General features: G+C 39.5%; 1 protein-coding gene across 2 annotated transcripts in view; it reads left to right on the top strand.

Moving 5' to 3' along the window:
* Positions 1-712: 712 nt before the first annotated feature.
* Positions 713-20,290, top strand: part of LOC109865042 (protocadherin-11 X-linked) — a 301,820-nt gene continuing 282,242 nt past the window's right edge. Inside the window, exons 1-2 of one of the 2 annotated variants that reach the window (XM_031798643.1) lie at positions 713-1,494; positions 13,866-14,453. In XM_031798643.1, the coding sequence (XP_031654503.1) occupies positions 13,914-14,453 (540 nt within the window). In that variant the 5' untranslated portion in view covers positions 713-1,494; positions 13,866-13,913. The remainder of the gene's footprint in view (positions 1,495-13,865; positions 14,454-20,290) is intronic. The other variant, XM_031798644.1, reaches the window with a different exon arrangement.

Consider the following 20,290-nt stretch of genomic DNA (forward strand, 5'->3'; position numbering starts at 1 on the left):
AGGCTATATACAGGGGGTACCGGTACAGAGTCAATGTGGAGGCTATATACAGGGGGTATCGGTACAGAGTCAATGTGGAGGCTATATACAGGGGGTATCGGTACAGAGTCAATGTGGAGGCTATATACAGGGGGTACCGGTGCAGAGTCAATGTGGAGGCTATATACAGGGGGTACCGGTGCAGAGTCAATGTGGAGGCTATGTACAGGGGGTACCGGTGCAGAGTCAATGTGGAGGCTATATACAGGGGGTATCGGTACAGAGTCAATGTGGAGGCTATATACAGGGGGTACCGGTACAGAGTCAATGTGGAGGCTATATACAGGGGGTACCGGTGCAGAGTCAATGTGGAGGCTATATACAGGGGGTACCGGTACAGAGTCAATGTGGAGGCTATGTACAGGGGGTACCGGTGCAGAGTCAATGTGCAGGAGTCAATGTGGGGGAGTTAGGGTAAGCTAGTGCAGTCCCCCCTCTTTCTCAGGCAGTTATTGGAGCCAGGTTTCAGCAGAGCCGATGCATCTTGTGGTGTTTGTAGTGGTCAACACAAGACTCGACATCCAGCTAAAACTCAATGCAGGGAGCTCCTCAGCAGTGCAGCTTTAAGAGGATTGGAGAGGATGGGATCTGTAATATGTATTGTAGGCCCCTCCTCCCACAGTGATGTCAGTTGGAGGCAGAGAGGTGGGCAGTACTAAGGGACCGGGTTCATGCAATACTACTGAGACAACTAGGCACAGCTTAGCACACAGATACAGCATAACGTCTATTTCAGCCCAGCTGTAAGTGATACCGCACTAAGGAACACTTTCATCAAACTCCGTTGGGGGACAGAACACTACCCAGGCTACAGCCCATTTATGTGTTATTTTTTGTTGCTGAATAATAACCTTTAAAAAAAACTGTGCCGAAAAAGCTGAAGTTTTCAGTAATCGTACCAAACTGTTTAATTTTTGTGCGCTCTTGGATGGAAGTTTATGCGCATTGTTAAAACGCTGTTATACATGATCAATGAAACGGTCTTCCATACAAGCGATTTGCACCATTTGTTGCAAGAGAGAGCATTTTAAAACACACGCAGGGCTATTTCATGTAAATCAAGCGACTTGGACCATCAGCATCTCTCCTGCCGCCCGCGATTGAACCACAGTTAACCCACGATATCTGAAGAGGAATTACATAGGCTCTTTGAGTTACAAAAAAATATTCTGCAATCATTGCCTTTGCCTCTCGCATGTGGACCATAGACTTTTTTAGGACATGGATCATTTGCTGTAGTGGATAACCCTACCCCGATGTGTGCTTTTTGTTTGATTCCCGCTACCAGAAGAGGATCCTTTTTTTCTCCACTTTTCCACTTCAGTGTAATTCTATGGCACTTCTTCTTCTAAAGCACTGATGTCGCTACGTGACGGGAATTGCGATTGATTTTCCATATTCTGTTTCAAGGGATAGAAGGTCAACATTACTATCACTAGTGTCAAGTAAAGACAGGTAACATAATCCATTTCTAATATTAGTTTATTTCATTCTGAATACAATCCTACAAGTTTTTACGGTATCATGTCATATGAAAATTATAGGTACATTTAAAAGGAAAGTATTCAACCGATCTAGAGGAAAATAATGTTATGATAATGGTCAAATATAGGAAGCCAAATTGACCATCAATTTACGCAAACTGTAGGCTATATTCCTACGGACCGGATGCCACATCGCAGTTGATTCGCGTCGCTCAATTACAGGGTTGCATGTATGGCACCATAAAAATGTTATCAAACAACTTATAGATAAAAAACAACAACACAATAATCACATTCAGCGTTAAAACGAGACACCCATTGAGTCATTGTTTTTACGCATCGGATTTGGTCAGTCCAAAATCTATCGTGTAAAAAACAACAACATTCATCTCGTTATAGTAAAGGTCTTTATAGTTATGATCACGACACGTTTCAAAACATTTATACTGTGTTTTCTTCAAGCAGCCTATAGGGTATTATTGAATAGACTATTCAACCATAGCTGTCTCATGACCATTATTGTCGGTCATGAGTTATTCAATCTGTGCGTGGTCAACATTGGTATACTTTTTTCAAATTCGTGTTTAAGTAGGCTGTGTAAACTAGGCTACCGCATACTTTTCGGCAGGTGAGTTTTTGACTGCACGTTTAATGAGCAGGTTAGCAGAGCGGTCACTAGCTGGCACAGCCTCAAAGTCATAAAAATCTGATTTTATATCTAATCTTAACCACACTGCTAACCCTAATGACGGTTAATGAGTTTCATAATTAAAGCGGACCTCCCTGGTCAAATTGTATTATGGATAATGCACACCGCGACTGGAATGCAGCGTTTATCCTTTCAACTTCAGGGGCATTATCCCCTTTTACAAAAGCATTGTCAGCAGGTCCATTATTTGATATATAGGGACTGATTAGTGCTCTTGAGTAACACATATGCTGTACAGTAAACACAGTACCCACACGCTCCATGCTCGAAAATGACATGCACTAGGCTATCCATGCTCATTTTATTGAGGGAATTCACATGGGCAACATAGTCACTACCATATAGCCTTTACATGTTTACATAGCAGGCGATGTCATACTGTTATTGTAGAGGACGATTATTATAATAAAAACTAACCGTAGGTCTATTCCTTGTTTGAGCAACTGGAGGCTATTCACATTTTATTCACAGCAGGTTATCCAAGATTGATTGCTTAATGATTTTCTGACTTACAAGGCATGTCTGAATTTACTCTTAGAAAGACGTGTTGAGTCTTCTAAGCTTTTCTGATAAATTATATGGTGTAGGCAGTGTAGGCTAACAGAGATTCATAACGCTTAAGTTCTTAGATCTACACCTTAGTGATCATAACACATCTACAGTCTCTTAGTTTTGCATTCATTCAAATGTACACCCGTGCTTAGTTGTCCTGTCCTTAGTTGTGGTAATTAACTATTGCCCAGTGGAATGATAAACTATTCTTCAATGGTAGTTAAGTATGACGTCTGAGTGTTCTACTTGGATGTGCAATTTTGACTGTGTCTGGTGTTGCCTCTTACAAGTCCACCAATTCATAACTAGCTGGTTTTATATTGGTTCATGGTTTTAGAGCTGGTGAAGCTATATCAACAGTGTCCAAAACAATATCTGAGACTTCAGTTGCAAGCTTCAAAATGTGGTTGTGAATGGTCCTCCTTTTTCCTCTTACCGTATTTCTTATATGATATTATTATTATATATTTTTATTTTTTATTATTATCATATTATATTATATTATTATGTTCATATATATTATATTATTATTATCATATATATTATATTATCAAATATATTACATCATATTATTATTCTCAGATGTATTATATTATAGTATTATTATCATATGTACTATATTATCATTGCCATATATAATATACTATATTATTGTTATCATATATATTTTATTATATTATTATTATCATATCTACTACATCATATTATTATTACCATATATATTATATTATATTATTATTATCATATATATTATATTATTATCATCATATATATTATATTGTATTATTATTATCATATGCACTATATTATATTATTGTTATCATAGATATTATATTATATTATTATTATCATATATATTATATTATTATTATCATATATATTATATTATTATTATCATATATATTAAATTATATTATATATATTTTTTTATGACTATTATTATTATTATCATTATTATTATTATTATTATTATTATTAATAATAATAATCCTGCTACCAGTCACGTTCTCTAATACCCTCCCATATCTACATATGTACCTGAAACACTCCAGTAGCCCTGTACACTGTACTTGTGTTATTGGCACTGTGCTTGTCTTTATTATATGTTCCATTTGTATTGGCTATGCTATTTTGATATTGATTACTGCGCTGTTGGGTAGAGCATTCAAGTTATGAATTTCACTGTACTTGTGCATGTGACAAATACAACTTGAACTATAATTGTTTTTGAATTTAAATCACGTCTATATTTCTTCAGTAGCCTAACTTCCACAATGATTTAGAATGATAAACATTTGCACATACATAATGTCTGTCTCGTAGGGCATGTTCAACATCAAACAGAGAAACACAGTCAAGGGTATCAATTATGTGTATTTTATTGTGAACAGTATAGTCTTCATCGACTTTTTGGCTAACACAACAAACACGTCTCATTTAATCCTGCTGTGCTAAACTACTATTTTTCCTCTCCAAATGCATAGATGTTTAAAAAAACTGCTTACCGAGCCAATGGTTTCTTGAGAATGATTGCTATTGCCTTTCCTAGAATTTTTAAAAATAATATACTGAACTAATACTATTTACCACTTTCAATAGCTACCAAACAAACTTGTGTTTGTGACAAATAAAAATAGATTTGAAGGGTTGTTTGACTATCCAATCAAAAGTTTGAATAAAGCAAATGTTATCAATTTTTTTTTTTTTTTACTCTTTAGCATTAGATGTTCAAATGATCCTGATATTTATATTGGCGCTGGTAATATTCCATGTGTAATTAACTGACATGTCTCTTCACTGCCCTCTAGAGGTACTCAGAGTGTTATCACATGAACTGACGTGACACGATGTAAAGGATTTTCATGCCAATTTTTTTGTGACATTATCACCTCTGTGTTGGTCATTCTTAGTGATGCATCTATGGAATATCTCGACATTTTCTTTCTCATATTAAAAACATAAATAATTTTTGATTATTATCTCACCGTGTTGACATTTCTCTCCAGAAAATAATGCAACTGCACAAAAGCAAAAAAAAATCTCATAACTTTGAAATGTTTGATTTATTTTACCTCGGGATTGATATATGATTGATGCATTTACTGTACATTGGGACTAAATTCGATTTTTACAAATTTGACCGAAGAATTAAGACATATTGACAATGTATTAGTCTTATCTGAGCTAAAATGTCAAAAAGACAATACTAATTAGCTATTTTTAAAATGATTCATTCTTATCAGCAGGAATCTTCTCTGCCCCAGCTCTGAAGACCACAGTCATTACTCAGTGATGAGAAATCTACCATTATTCCTCTTGTGACAACTAGATAAGGAAACTTCTAGGCTGTAGATCTTTTAAAGGAAGACTGAATAGATCTTGACAATAAACCTGTCTGTCTGCCAGTCTGTCGAAGCTCCATGAAACCAAGAGAGATAGAGACTGGGGTTACCAAGATTGTGTCGCTTTGCAAGTCCAGCTTGCAAGGCTTTAAGAAATATCTCTTCATGTATATCCATGGACACCCAAATCACAGTTTTGGGGATAGAGAACAACATTTCTGGAGTGACTCCATCAATCTTCCGTTTAAGATGCCAGATAAATACATTCTTTGGGAAGGTGAAGGTGTTCCCCCTCCCCCCCTCTCTCCTCTGCCACAGCTCAGTCTGATAATACTAGCCTGCCCGAACGGCCTGTCCATCATATTGTCATGTAAAGTAATCCAGGAGCTGTCTGCTACTAGCCTCCCCCGTTCAGCTCTGTCTCCAGAGAGGGGAGAGAAGCAGAGTTGTCTCGCCTAGGGCTCAAAATAGCTCTTTCTGGAGCCTAGTGAAATGTTAGCATGGAAAGATGTTCTGCTTGATTGACATTTAAACTTTTATTTTCATTATTCGTTCATTCATTATTTTCCCAATTCTTCGTTGTCAAACTGTTCTTTTTTGAAACTGTAAAAGTTGTAGCTCATTGCTCAATCTGCCCAATGCATAGTTTTGAAGATGGTGTAATTTGGAGAAAGATCTGTGCAGAACATGGCTAAATGAACCCTTCTTTCTCTCTAGGAAAGGTGAAAACTTCAAAGACAAACAAATCACAACCCCCATGCAGTGTTTTCATTTATATGCCTCTGTTTTTATACAAGTATCTGTGCTGCTGAGAGTAACCTTCACATGGATGGCTGTCATGTAGATACCGTAGGCAATGCTTTTCTAACCCAAAAAGGCTTATAATGAGTCTAACCCCAACCCTATAATGAGTCTAAACCTAACCCTATAATTAGTCTAAACCTAACCCTATAATGAGTCTAACCCCAACTCTATAATGAGTCTAAACCTAACCCTATAATGAGTCTAAACCTAACCCTATAATAAGTCTAACCCCAACTCTATTATGAGTCTAAACCTAACCCTATTATGAGTCTAAACCTAATCCTATTATGAGTCTAAACCTAACCCTATAATGAGTCTAAACCTAACCCTATAATGAGTCTAAACCTAACCCTATAATGAGTCTAACCCTAACCCTATAATGAGTCTAAACCTAACCCTATAATGAGTCTAACCCTAACCCTGTGAGTCAAAAACTATAATGAGTCTAACCCCAACCCTATAATGAGTCTAACCACACCCCCTATAATGAGTCTAACCCTAACCCTATAATGTGTCAAAAACTAGAATGAGTCTAACCCCATCCCTATAATGATTCTAACCTTAACCCTATAATAAGTCTAAACCTAACCCTATAATGTGTCTAACCCTAACCCTATAATGAGTCTAAACCTAACCCTATAATGTGTCTAACCCTATAATGAGTCTAAACCTAACCCTATAATGAGTCTAACCCTAACCCTATAATGAGTCTAAACCTAACCGTATAATGAGTCTAACCCTAACCCTATGATGAGTCTAAATCTTATAATGAGTCTAATCCTACCCCTATAATGAGTCTAACCCTAACCCTATGTGTCAAAAACTATAATGAGTCTAACCCCAACCCTATAATGAGTCTAACCACACCACCTATAATGAGTCTAACCCCAACCCTATAATGAGTCTAACCCTAACCCTATAATGAGTCTAACCCCAACCCTATAATGAGGAGAAACCTAACCGTATAATGAGTCTAACCCCGACCCTATAATGAGTCTAAACCTAACCGTATAATGAGTCTAACCCCAACCCTATAATGAGTCTAAACCTAACCCTATAATGAGTCTAACTGTAACCCTATAATGAGTCTAACCCTAACCCTATAATGTGTCAAAAACTATAATGAGTCTAACCCCATCCCTATAATGAGTCTAACCCTAACCCTATAATGTGTCAAAAACTAGAATGATTCTAACCCCAACCCTATAATGATTCTAACCTTAACCCTATAATAAGTCTAAACCTAACCCTATAATGAGTCTTACCCCAACCCTATAATGAGGAGAAACCTAACCGTATAATGAGTCTAACCCCGACCCTATAATGAGTCTAAACCTAACCCTATAATGAGTCTAACCGTAACCCTATAATGAGTCTAACCCCAACCCTATAATGAGTCTAACCACACCACCTATAATGAGTCTAACCCCAACCCTATAATGAGTCTAACCCTAACCCTATAATGAGTCTAACCCCAACCCTATAATGAGGAGAAACCTAACCGTATAATGAGTCTAACCCCGACCCTATAATGAGTCTAAACCTAACCCTATAATGAGTCTAACCGTAACCCTATAATGAGTCTAACCCCAACCCTATAATGAGTCTAACCACACCACCTATAATGAGTCTAACCCCAACCCTATAATGAGTCTAACCCCAACCCTATAATCAGTCTAACCACACCACCTATAATGAGTCTAACCCCAACCCTATAATGAGTCTAACCCTAACCCTATAATGAGTCTAACCCCAACCCTATAATGAGGAGAAACCTAACCGTATAATGAGTCTAACCCCGACCCTATAATGAGTCTAAACCTAACCCTATAATGAGTCTAACCGTAACCCTATAATGAGTCTAACCCCAACCCTATAATGAGTCTAACCACACCACCTATAATGAGTCTAACCCCAACCCTATAATGAGTCTAACCCTAACCCTATAATGAGTCTAACCCCAACCCTATAATGAGGAGAAACCTAACCGTATAATGAGTCTAACCCCGACCCTATAATGAGTCTAAACCTAACCCTATAATGAGTCTAACCCCAACCCTATAATGAGTCTAAACCTAACCCTATAATGAGTCTAACCCTAACCCTATAATGCGTCAAAAACTATAATGAGTCTAACCCCATCCCTATAATGAGTCTAACCCTAACCCAATAATTTGTCAAAAACTATGATTCTAACCCCAACCCTATAATGAGTCTAACCCCAAACCTATAATGAGTCTAATCCTAACCCTATAATGAGTCTATCCCTATAATGAGTCTATCCCTATAATGAATCTAACCCTATAATGAGTCTATTACTATAATGATTCTAATACAAACCCTACTCATTGTGGAGTCTAATCCTATAATGAGTCTAATCCTATAATGAGTCTAACCCTAACATTATAATGAGTCTATCCCTATAATGAGTCTACCCCTAACCCTATAATGAGTCTAACCCTATAATGAATCTAACCCTAACCCTATAATGAGTATAACCCTAACCCTATAATGAGTCTAACGCTATAATGAGTCTAACCCTATAATGAGTCTAACCATAACCCTATAATGAATCTAACCATATAATGAGTCTAACCCTATGAGCTTAACCCCAACCCCACATTGAGTGTAACCCTATATAGAGTCCAACCCTATAATGATTCTAACCCTAACCCCATAATGAGTCTAACTCTATAATGAGTCTATCCCTATAATGAGTCTATCCCTATAATGAGTACAACCCTATAATGATTCTAACCCTAACCCCATAATGAGTCTAACTCTATAATGAGTCTAACCCTATAATGAGTCTATCCCTATAATGAGTACAACCCTATAATGATTCTAACCCTAACCCTTTAATGAGTCTAACTCTATAATGAGTCTAACCCTATAATGAGTCTAACCCTAACCCTATAATGAGTCTAACCCTATAATGAGTCTGACCCTAACCCTATAATGAGTCTAACCCTATAATGAGGCTAACCCTATAATGAGTCTAAAACTGACCCTATAATGAGTCTATCCCTATAATGAGTCTAACCCTAACCCTATAATGAGTCTATCCTTATAATAAGTCTAACCCTATGAGTCGAACCCTAACCTTATAATGAATCTAACCCTATAATGATTCTAACCCGAACCCTATAATGAGTCTGACACTATAATGAGTCTATCCCTACAATGAGTCTAACCTTAAACCTACACTGAGTCTAACCTTAACCCTATAATGAGTCTAACCCTTTAAGGAGTCTAACCCTACCCCTATAATGAGTCTAACACTATATTGAGTCTATCCCTATAAACCTATAGTGAGACTAACCCTATATTGAGTCTAACCCAAACCTTAGAATGATTCTAACCCTATATTGAGTCTAACCATAACCCTATAATGAGTCTATGCTTATAATGAGTCTAACCCTATAATGAGTCGAATCCTAACCTAATAATGAGTCTAAACCTATACTGATTCTAACCCAAACCCTATAATGAGTGTACGTTAACCCTATAATGAGTCTAACCCTATAATGACTCTAACCGTAACTCTATAATGAGTCTAGCCTTAACCCTATAATGAGTCTATCCCTATAATGATTATACACCTATAATGAATCTAATCCTATAATGAGTCTAAACTTAACCCTATAATGAGTCTAACCCTAACCTTATAATGAGTCTAAACTTGACCCTTTAATGATTCTAACCCAAACATTATCATGTGTCTAATCCTATAATGAGTCTAACCTTATAATGAGTCTAAACTTAACCCTATAATGAGTCTAACCCTAACCCTATAAGGATTCTAACCCTACAATGAGTCTAATCCTATAATGAGTCTATCCCTTTAATGAGTCTAAAGCCCTATAAGGATTCTAACCCCATAATGAGTCTCACCTGAGTGCTTCATTATGACAATGATTGAAAGACAGTCAGATAAGATCATAGGAGTTAACAATAGAACACCTTGCCTTTCTGGCTGATTCCAAACGAGTTTGATTAAATCCTTCAACTATTGTAGTAATTGATTTACTTTTAGGGATGCTGCTATGGCAGTTAGATGGCACCACCATCTCAATGTAAAATATCCCATATTGTAAAGTTTTCATACAGTAGTCATAGATTCATTCTCAAGACAGTGTACTAGCTCTGTCCCTATGTACTGTCGATAGAAAATGCACAGTTTACACAGAACGCTTCTCAACACAGCTGTGCAAAATCTCTGTGATGGATATTAAAATAAGGGCTCTGGGAGGGGAAATGAAAGGTAGATTGATACTCTCTTTATTACCTCCTAACCAATGTGTTGTGTGAGTCTACATCTCCTATAAGGCTTATGATAAATGCTCAGAGATCAGATGGATAGGCCTGGAATGCAGCGAGACGTAAATAACAAATTCATATGTTAGTGATTGGATGTAAGTTGTTGGAATGATGTAAAAAAATAACGTTGAAAAGCGAAGCGTTATTGAATACACCCATGTTTAACCCCAATGTATTACAGCTGTGGTGTTATGTATTATTTCTTTTAAGATGTCTTCCAAGGTTCGACGTTAAAAAAGGGGTCATGAATTCTCCTATTTTATATCACCTTTATTTTGAAGTCATACTGAGACTAGGATCTGTTTTACAGATGAGCCCTGCATGAATACGTCAAACACATACAATACTCGACATGACAAAACATATGAAGAAAAACAGACATATTTATCAACATAGATGTCTCCGATCATGACTCTGTAAATTCTTTCACATAAAGGGCGCAAAAAAAACTAAAATAAGCTTTACCCAAATCTGTGGAAACCGAAGGGGCTTCCAGTGTTATTCAAGCCTGAGACTGGGTTTGGCAATTTGTAAGTCTAAATTGATAGATACATAGGACGTTTCTGCATCAGTGATTTGTAGATCAACACAAGACAATGCTGTTCTCTCCTTACATATAAAGAGGCCCAACCCACTTTTTGACACAAAACACAATGGTGAGTTCTAGAATCATCACCAGCAATAAACCTATGTGTCCAATGGTGAGTTCTAGAATCATCACCAGTAATAAAACTAAGGGAACAATGGTGAATTCTAGAATCATCACCAGTAATAAACCTAAGTGTCCAATGGTGACTTCTAGAATCATCACCAGTAATAAAACTAAGGGAACAATGGTGAGTTCTAGAATCATCACCAGTAATAAACCTAATGACACAATGGTGAGTTCCATAACCATCACATGTAATACACCTAAGGACCTATGGTGAGTTCTAGAACCATCACCAGTAATAAACCTAAGGGAACAATGGTGAGTTCTAGAACCATCACCAGTAATAAACCTACCTTATTTCTGTAAAATAAACCAACCTTGAACTTCAACTTCTTCACCAGCTCAGTGACATGTTTTTTAAATTACAGTTTGTCGTCAAGGAAGATACCAATATATTTCTAGGAAGGTACTCGCTCAATTTGTGTACCGTTCAAACTAGTCATTACAAATGCATTTAAATCTGGGTTATGGGACCTAGAAAAAAAGTATTCCTGTTGTTTTGTTTACATTTAGCACTAGCTTTAGATCCATGACCTTTGCAGTGCTATAAAAATCCAACTTCAAATGTGAGAAGTCTTGGCCCACCGATGGAGCAATTGAGTACAAACCTGTATCATCTGCATATAAATGTATATAACACATTATTTTACAGCATTATCAATGTTATTTATTTAGATTGTAAACAGTAGTGGGCCGAGGATCGAACCTTGGGGCACCCCTTTATGTAACTCAAGGAACTCCTATTTTGACCACATCTACCTTGATGTCCTGAATTCTGTCATTGAGATAATTAAGAAACCGTTGACATACATCTTTACCCAACCCTATGGAGGACAGCTTATTAATCAGAATCAGTATCAGAAGCTTTTTGACAAGGCTACAAACATGGCAGTACAATTCATTATTTCATCTAAGGCATTTGCAATATAATTTACAACAAGCATGGTAGCCGTAGTGGTGCTATGTTTAGGTCTGAATCCAGATTGATTAATTAACATTAAGAACACAATTTACAAATAGATAGTAACATAGCTGTTTGTTGACCAATGATAATAGTATTTTTGCAAGACAAGGGATCCATGGAAATGGGTCAAAAATGATTATAAGATCATTACTATCCCTTATGGAGTGGTAGAAAACTTTCCACAATTTTGGAATATTTCTTGATACTAAAGTTACATCAAAAATGTTTCTTACTGAGCCAGCAATGAGGGGCGCTACATACCTAAGCAGAGACGGGTCCTCGTGACACATCGTAAAACACATCACAACTGCATGATAATGCACTAATTAAACAAACGGTACTCCGCTGGTCCTGGTCTCCCTTGTAAAAGAGACCTGAAATTAAATTTAAAAAGTATAGTTGTTACCGTAAATTCTAATCCAAATAACCTGAAAGTTGTTCTTGCTATAAGAAGCAGAGCAACTGTCATCATATCTCCATGCTCCCTTTTTGGGTGGCCTCGTTTGGTTTTGGCAATAGGGACCTTTGCCCTCCAGGCAGGTTTTAGCACACAAAGCCCATGATAGAATTGGTGGAACTATCTACCAAGTAAACTGGCATAAAATAAGAAAACACAGATTTATGAATACTGTCAGATGGTGCTGAAACCCATAGGGTGTTATTCTTTTTACTATTGACTATTTACTAATTTACCATGGGCTTAATGAGAGAGAGAGAGATCAGGCAGAGCACTTCTTTTCTGTCTAATAACAATACATGTAGCATGTCAGAGAAAACTCGATTAACTAATGGTAATGATTTCATTTTATGATTATATTCTATGATAATATAATTATATCCTAATGTGAGACATGGTAGCTTTCGTAATGCGTCAATTCATTGTTATGCAGAACATGTTGTTTTCATATGACTGGGCATTCACGGAATCGTTCACATTACAGTTTTTTTTTTGTAAAAATTTTTTTCCTTCCAGATACTCAACAAATGAGACTTTTAAGTTAATTTGCTGTTAAAAGTGTATTTCTAATCTATGGTTGTGCATTAAAATGAAGGTTATTGCACACGCAGTAACACCTATCCACCACACTGGAAGATAGATGTAGTCTGCATCCTAAATAGTACCATAGCCCATATACAGTACACACGGTTTCGCCATGTTTCCTGCTCGTAACGATCTGACTGATTCCCAGAATGCATATCTTTCAAACCCGATGACACTTATGTACCCGATGTCAACTTATGTACCAAACGTAATGCCTCACACTAGCTAAACTCATCAAAAAAACATTCATACAAGTTTGTGAATCGACTACGCCATTGATGATCTCCTCTGATTCACACACACACACACACACACACACACACACACACACACACACACACACACCCTCCCTGCGATGAAAATATGAATTGGTTGACTACTGCAATGTAACGGATTGATGGAATATGGCAACTAATAACCTGTTCGTGTCTTTGTGTTCAACGGGGTGTCATCAAAGGTTAATTGTGTAAAATGTCTGTTAATTTGCTCTCAAAGACATTGGAGGGATGCAGGCTCAGAGCTAGTTAGGTTGATAGGTCAAGTTCAACCCTCTCCATAAGGGAGAATCATACTAATTACAGTCAGAATACATGGGTCTGCGTTTGAGTGAAACCCTCTTCCCTAAAGTGTGCACTGTTGTTGATCATAGAGCTCTGGTCAAAAAGTAGTGCACTATACAGGGAATAGGGTGCCAAAACGTAGTGCACTATACAGGGAATAGGGTGCCAAAAAGTAGTGCACTATACAGGAAATAGGGTGCACTTTTCAGACGTAACCTGTGTGTCATGTAACTTTTGCAGAGACATGACTCTTTCTCTTTCCTTCTCTCTGTCTCTCTTCCTCTCCCTCTCCCTCTCTCTCTCTCTCTCTCTCTCTCTCTTTCTCTCTTTACCCCAGTGACAGAGTTGCAGCCTTAAGAAAAAAATACTCCCACCCTCTCTGATTATGGACTTAGCAGGTCATGCTCATGTGCTGGTGGTGTTACTCACCTGCCTGGTCTTGCTGTCCTGGGCCCAAGAGAAGGACTACACGGTGAGGGAGGAGCAGCCCGAGAATGTCCGCATTGGGAACCTACGGAAGGACTTGGACCTGAACCTTGACCCTGACTTCAAGCTGTCCTCGCCACTGCAGTTTAAGCCCGTCTACAAAACGGGCGATGTGCCTTTGGTGAGGGTAGAGGCCAACACCGGGGAGATCTTCACCACGGCTCACCGCATCGACCGAGAGAAGCTCTGCTCAGGAGTATTCAACGAGAAGCGCTGCTTCTACGAGATCGAGGTCGCCGTTCTGCCTGACGAGATCTTCCGTCTGGTTAAGATCCGGTTCCTGATTGAGGACATCAATGACAACGCTCCACTCTTCCAGTCCACCGTAATAAACATCTCCATCCCAGAGAACACTGCCATCAACACCCGATACCCCGTGCCCTCTGCATTTGACCCAGATGTGGGGATCAATGGGATCCAACACTATGAACTTGTCAAGGTGAGCTCACACTTCTCTCAATCAGTATTGAGTGACTGTCACTGCTTGTGTGCTTGACATGAAGATCAATAGTTTGTATTCTTAAGAATTGTTTGTTTTCATTCTTATTTGTTTGAAAAACAGTTACACAAATTGCTAACTCCAGAAGATTGTCAACGCTAGTTTAAAGCTTTTACATATATTCCATAATTGAAAAGACCCGAAAAGATGGGGTAGATGTATTAGGTACTAGCTCCATACAGTACCACCCCTCCCAGTAGCACTGCTGTTCACCTGCATTTAGTTGAACCCATAAGGCTGTGTGTTAGTAGAGCTGTTCTGTGTTGTCAGACTTTATGAGCAACGTTTCCACGCTTAAATCAGAACAGAGCCTTAGGGCCACCGAGAAACCACCATGCTTTCTTTGAAGAGGCTTTCTGTTATTATGTGTAGCAAGTGAAAAGCAAGGTGTAGTTTTGCTATAAACCATAACAACAAAAGTCCCTCTAGGAAATTGCAGATGCAGCATATTCCTCCGAATCCCAGGAAAAAAAGGTTAAATGTTGGGAATATTGTAGATTATTGCTGAGAAAAGGACCGTACTGTATTATGCTAATAAGTGCCTCATGCAGAACCCACTGTTCTTTTTATCATCTAATTGATGTTCTATTAAACCGCAGCGCAATTTTCTCAGTTGCCTTAATGAAGTCGGCCTAAAACCAGAAAGTAGGATAATGTCATGCATTCTCCATTCATAGTCTAGACAATACTCAATACGTCGTGGAGGAAGATGAATATTGCAGATTATCTGAGGCCTGCTTGTGAATTCTAATTCTTACAGTTTTTGAGAGGAGATGCAGCAAACCATTTGCTATGCGAAGGTGGCACTAAACACATGTAAAGGCTGTAGCAGATAGTCTTCTATAACAAGCATGTACGTGAAAAGGTTGCTTTGGAAAAGGTTGTCTCATCTCGGCGACACGATGATGTTTTTAGGAGCTCGATGTGAGATGATAATGAGACAAGTCACAGGTTGTCTCATATTAAGTTTGCTTTGTGTGAAAATTAACAGTTTCCTTGCTGCTCATGTCTGACTTGATTACCAATTTGCATTTTGAATGAGTTATTTCTGTGCCAAAGCCTCCCCCGCTGAAATGTCCTGAATTGTTCATGCCTGGAAAATGACCAGCCAAATGTTTGGCACATAGCAGCGATGATGATCTCACCTTTTCATGACTGTTATCTCCTCTCCTCCTCTCCTTTCATGACTATTATCTCCTCCTCTCCTTTCATGACTGTTATCTCCTCCCCTCCTCTCCTTTCATGACTATTATCTCCTCTCCTCCTCTCCTTTCATGACTGTTATCTCCTCTCCTCCTCTCCTTCCATGACTGTTCTCTCCCCATATCCTCTCCTTTCATGACTGTTATCTCCTGTCATCCTCTCCTTTCATGACTGTTATCTCCTCTCCTCCTCTCCTTTCATGACTGTTATCTCCTCCTCTCCTTTCATGACTGTTATCGCCTATCCTCCTCTCCTTTCATGACTGTTATCTCCTCTCCTCCTCTCCTTTCATGGCTGTTATCTCCTCTCCTCCTCTCCTTTCATGACTGTTATCTCCCCTCCTCCTCTCATTTCATGACTGTTATCTCCTCTCCTTTCATGACTGTTATCTCCTCTCCTCCTCTCCTTTCATGGCTGTTATCTCCTATCCTCCTCTCCTTTCATGACTTTTATCTCCTCTCCCCCACTCCTTTCATGACTGTTATCTCCTCTCCTCCTCTCATTTCATGACTACTATCTCCTCTCCTCCTCTCCTTTCATGACTGTTATCTCCTCCCCTCCTCTCCTTTCATGACTGTTATCTCCTCTCCTCTCATTTCATGACTGTTATCTCCTGTCCTCCTCTCCTTCCATGACTGTTATCTCCTCTCATTCTCTCCTTTCATGACTGTTATCTCCTCTCACCCTCTCCTTTCATGACTGTTATCTCCTCTCCTCCTCTCCTCCTCTCCTTTCATGACTGTTATCTCCTCCTCTCCTTTCATGACTGTTATCTCCTCTCCTCCTCTCCTTTCATGACTGTTATCTCCTCTCCTCCTCTCCTTTCATGACTGTTATCTCCTCCTCTCATTTCATGACTGTTATCTCCTCTCCTCCTCTCCTTTCATGACTGTTATCTCCTCCCCTCCTCTCCTTTCATGACTGTTATCTCCTCTCCTCCTCTCCTTTCATGACTGTTATCTCCTCTCCTCCTCTCCTTTCATAGCTGTTATCTCCTATCCTACTCTCCTTTCATGACTGTTATCTCCTCTCCTCCTCTCCTTTCATGACTGTTATCTCCTCTCCTCCTCTCCTTTCATGGCTGTTATCTCCTCTCCCCCACTCCTTTCACGACTGTTATCTCCTCTCCTTCTCTCCTTTCATGACTGTTATCTCCTCTCCTCCTCTCATTTCATGACTGTTATCTCCTCTCCTCCTCTCCTTTCATGACTGTTATCTCCTCTCCTCCTCTCCTTTCATGGCTGTTATCTCCTATCCTACTCTCCTTTCATGACTGGTATCTCCTCTCCTCCTCTCCTTTCATGACTGTTATCTCCTCTCCTCCTCTCCTTTCATGGCTGTTATCTCCTATCCTATTCTCCTTTCATGACTGTTATCTCCTCTCCCCCACTCCTTTCACGACTGTTATCTCCTCTCCTTCTCTCCTTTCATGACTGTTATCTCCTCTCCTCCTCTCATTTCATGACTGTTATCTCCTCTCCTCCTCTCCTTTCATGACTGTTATCTCCTCTCCTCCTCTCCTTTCATGGCTGTTATCTCCTCTCCTCCTCTCCTTTCATGGCTGTTATCTCCTCTCCTCCTCTCATTTCGACTGTTATCTCCTCTCCTCCTCTCATTTCGACTGTTATCTCCTCTCCTCCTCTCATTTCGACGGTTATCTCCTCTCCTCCTCTCATTTCGACTGTTATCTCCTCTCCTCCTCTCATTTCGACGGTTATCTCCTCTCCTCCTCTCATTTCGACTGTTATCTCCTCTCCTCCTCTCATTTCGACTGTTATCTCCTCTCCTCCTCTCATTTCGACTGTTATCTCCTCTCCTCCTCCCCTTTCATGGCTGTTATCTCCTCTCCTCCTCTCATTTAGACTTTTATCTCCTCTCCTCCTCTCATTTCGACTGTTATCTCCTCTCCTCCTCCCCTTTCATGGCTGTTATCTCCTCTCCTCCTCTCATTTAGACTTTTATCTCCTCTCCTCCTCTCATTTCGACTGTTATCTCCTCTCCTCCTCTCATTTCGACGGTTATCTCCTCTCCTCCTCTCATTTCGACTGTTATCTCCTCTCCTCCTCTCATTTCGACTGTTATCTCCTCTCCTCCTCTCATTTCGACTGTTATCTCCTCTCCTCCTCTCATTTCGACTGTTATCTCCTCTCCTCCTCCCCTTTCATGGCTGTTATCTCCTCTCCTCCTCTCATTTCGACTTTTATCTCCTCTCCTCCTCTCATTTCGACTGTTATCTCCTCTCCTCCTCTCATTTCGACTGTTATCTCCTCTCCTCCTCTCATTTCGACTGTTATCTCCTCTCCTCCTCTCATTTCGACTGTTATCTCGTCTCCTCCTCTCATTTCGACTGTTATCTCCTCTCCTCCTCTCCTTTCACGGCTGTTATCTCCTCTCCTCCTCTCATTTCGACGGTTATCTCCTCTCCTCCTCTCCTTTCATGACTGTTATCTCCTCTCCTCCTCTCCTTTCATGGCTGTTATCTCCTCTCCTCCTCTCCTTTCATGGCTGTTATCTCCTCTCCCCCACTCCTTTCATGACTGTTATCTCCTCTCCTCCTCTCCTTTCATGGCTGTTATCTCCTCTCCTCCTCTCCTTTCATGGCTGTTATCTCCTCTCCTCCTCTCCTTTCATGGCTGTTATCTCCTCTCCTCCTCTCCTTTCATGGCTGTTATCTCCTCTCCTCCTCTCATTTAGACTGTTATCTCCTCTCCTCCTCTCATTTCGACTGTTATCTCCTCTCCTCCTCTCATTTCGACTGTTATCTCCTCTCCTCCTCTCATTTCGACTGTTATCTCCTCTCCTCCTCTCCTTTCACGGCTGTTATCTCCTCTCCTCCTCTCATTTCGACGGTTATCTCCTCTCCTCCTCTCCTTTCACGGCTGTTATCTCCTCTCCTCCTCTCATTTCGACTGTTATCTCCTCTCCTCCTCTCCTTTCACGGCTGTTATCTCCTCTCCTCCTCTCATTTCGACGGTTATCTCCTCTCATGTATATTATTGATGTTTCATATCCTTGCCTCATTTTTATTTTTATTTGATTTTATATTTCCTATCCATTCTTTTTTTCTCTCGTTTATTTAAATTCAGTTCCATATCTTATCTTCCTTGGGGAAATATGTCTGTTTTGTATTTTCTACCCATCCGTTTCATTCAAAAGAGGTTTTCTGAAAAGCAGTCCATAAACATAAATACAACATAGAGGTACAGTACCCATGAGGACATTAATTCAAGTGAATTTTAGAAGTGCACTATACAGTCTTACAGTACAGAGCATAGTTTAGTTCTTTAGGGGTTTGTGCAAGCATTCCTAGAATAGCTGCTGGTCTTTAATCCACCCCTTGGACTATCTTTGTATGGTCCTCAGAGATTTGTCTGTGGAGCTCCATACAGAATAATAGTTTACTACCACAGTGCTCCTGTTTTGTCCCTGACATCAAGCTGAAACTGCTACCATTGTGTGTCATCATAGAGTTCCTGTTTTGTCCCTGACATCAAGCTGAAACTGCTACCCCTGTGTGTCATCACAGTAGGCCAGTTCTATCCCCTCAGCTGACAGACATATACTGTAGGCTAGCTGATATTAGAAAGGGCAGATGAGATATGACAGCCACCTTAATTCAAAACCAAGTTGTCTCTGTCTTTTCATATGGAGGGCTAATACACAATACCAACCCATGTAGTCTGTTTGATATCACACATAATGGTCAGTAACCCTTTACTTGAAAGTGGTATAGGCCTAAAATAAGGCATCTATAACACCTTTTCGAAACCAGTAATGCCACCTTAATAATGAGTGTAGCAGTGTCATCCATAGCAACCTTTTAATTCTGGGATTCTAAAATGGAATGTTTACCATTAGCAGCGTCAGGGTTGGAACTGCTACGTCGTCTTGGAATGACTCAAAGGTGTTCTAAGAACACGTCCATTAGCAGCGTCAGGGTTGGAACTGCTACGTCGTCTTGGAATGACTCAAAGGTGTTCTAAGAACACGCCCAAGGTCAGGGGAAAGTAATACCATGCATGGATGCAGGAGCCTCTTCCGTTAGGAACACATTTTATCACTTAAAGCGTACCTCTTTACAGGTTCCTCCTCAGACCCTGACTGTGTCGCAAACGCCACCCTGTTCCATATAGGTTTCTGGTCAAACGTAGTGCACTATATAGGGAATATGGTGCCATTTGAGACGTTGACCGTGTGAGGCAGGTCAGGCTCAAGGGATATCGGTATTGATTTTGGTTGTTTTGGGTTCTACACTTCTCCAAATGTTATTTTTCTCCAAGAATTTGAAAGAGATTTGCACCACACTGGAAACCGAATCCTTCAGTGTGTCTTCACAGCATGTGTTGTGGGCGGGCGTTGTCGGGATCACCTTGTGTAGATCAATATCCTGCTATAGGAGAGCCAGATAAACTTGGTGTTGAAAGAAAGAGGAAGTCTTTATTTCGGTGTGTGGATTTGGAGCAACAACTCGTCTTTGTTTAAAAATGTACACATCTAACTTGTTTGCCAGGCTATTATGAGCAGATGGTAGAAAAATTAGGTTCTGCCTGTCATAGAAAACAAAGAGAAATGTT

This window comes from Oncorhynchus kisutch, linkage group LG19 (genome assembly GCF_002021735.2).
Source record: "Oncorhynchus kisutch isolate 150728-3 linkage group LG19, Okis_V2, whole genome shotgun sequence".
Taxonomy (NCBI): Eukaryota; Metazoa; Chordata; class Actinopteri; order Salmoniformes; family Salmonidae; genus Oncorhynchus; species Oncorhynchus kisutch.